Source organism: Penaeus monodon, chromosome 20 (assembly GCF_015228065.2).
Source record: "Penaeus monodon isolate SGIC_2016 chromosome 20, NSTDA_Pmon_1, whole genome shotgun sequence".
Lineage (NCBI taxonomy): Eukaryota > Metazoa > Arthropoda > Malacostraca > Decapoda > Penaeidae > Penaeus > Penaeus monodon.
In genome coordinates this window covers 46454347-46454625 of record NC_051405.1, presented here as the reverse complement: position 1 = coordinate 46454625, position 279 = coordinate 46454347, and the positions used below count along the sequence as shown (strand labels likewise).

Sequence of the window (279 nt, the reverse complement as noted above, 5' to 3'; positions counted from 1 at the left end):
CTCATGCACGAACCTGTAGTAATCTGATCTCCTCATTTTTTTTCCTGATGTTCTCCCTCAGGTCTCTGGCCTCCTTCTGCAGATTGGTTGCCTCCGTCTCTTTCGCGTTAAACTTCTCGTTCATCTCCCGGACTTGATACTCGTGTTCCTCCTGCAGGAATAAACGGGTGTCAGGAATGTCACAGGTATGGAATCAGATGAAATGAGACTCAGTGAACAGATTGATTTTGTTCTGAAATGAGGTAAACATTCCAGAAACACATAAAAGAGCATATTTTT

The 279-nt window shown here is 43.0% G+C and overlaps 1 protein-coding gene across 1 annotated transcript in view; it reads right to left on the bottom strand.

Annotated features, from left to right (window-relative positions):
* The window catches only part of LOC119585885 (COP1-interactive protein 1-like), a gene marked incomplete at its 3' end in the record, with an annotated part of 7195 nt that overhangs the window by 5128 nt on the left and 1788 nt on the right, over nt 1–279 (bottom strand). Inside the window, 1 exon segment of the mRNA XM_037934615.1 lies at nt 14–151. Within this exon segment, the coding sequence (XP_037790543.1) occupies nt 14–151 (138 nt within the window).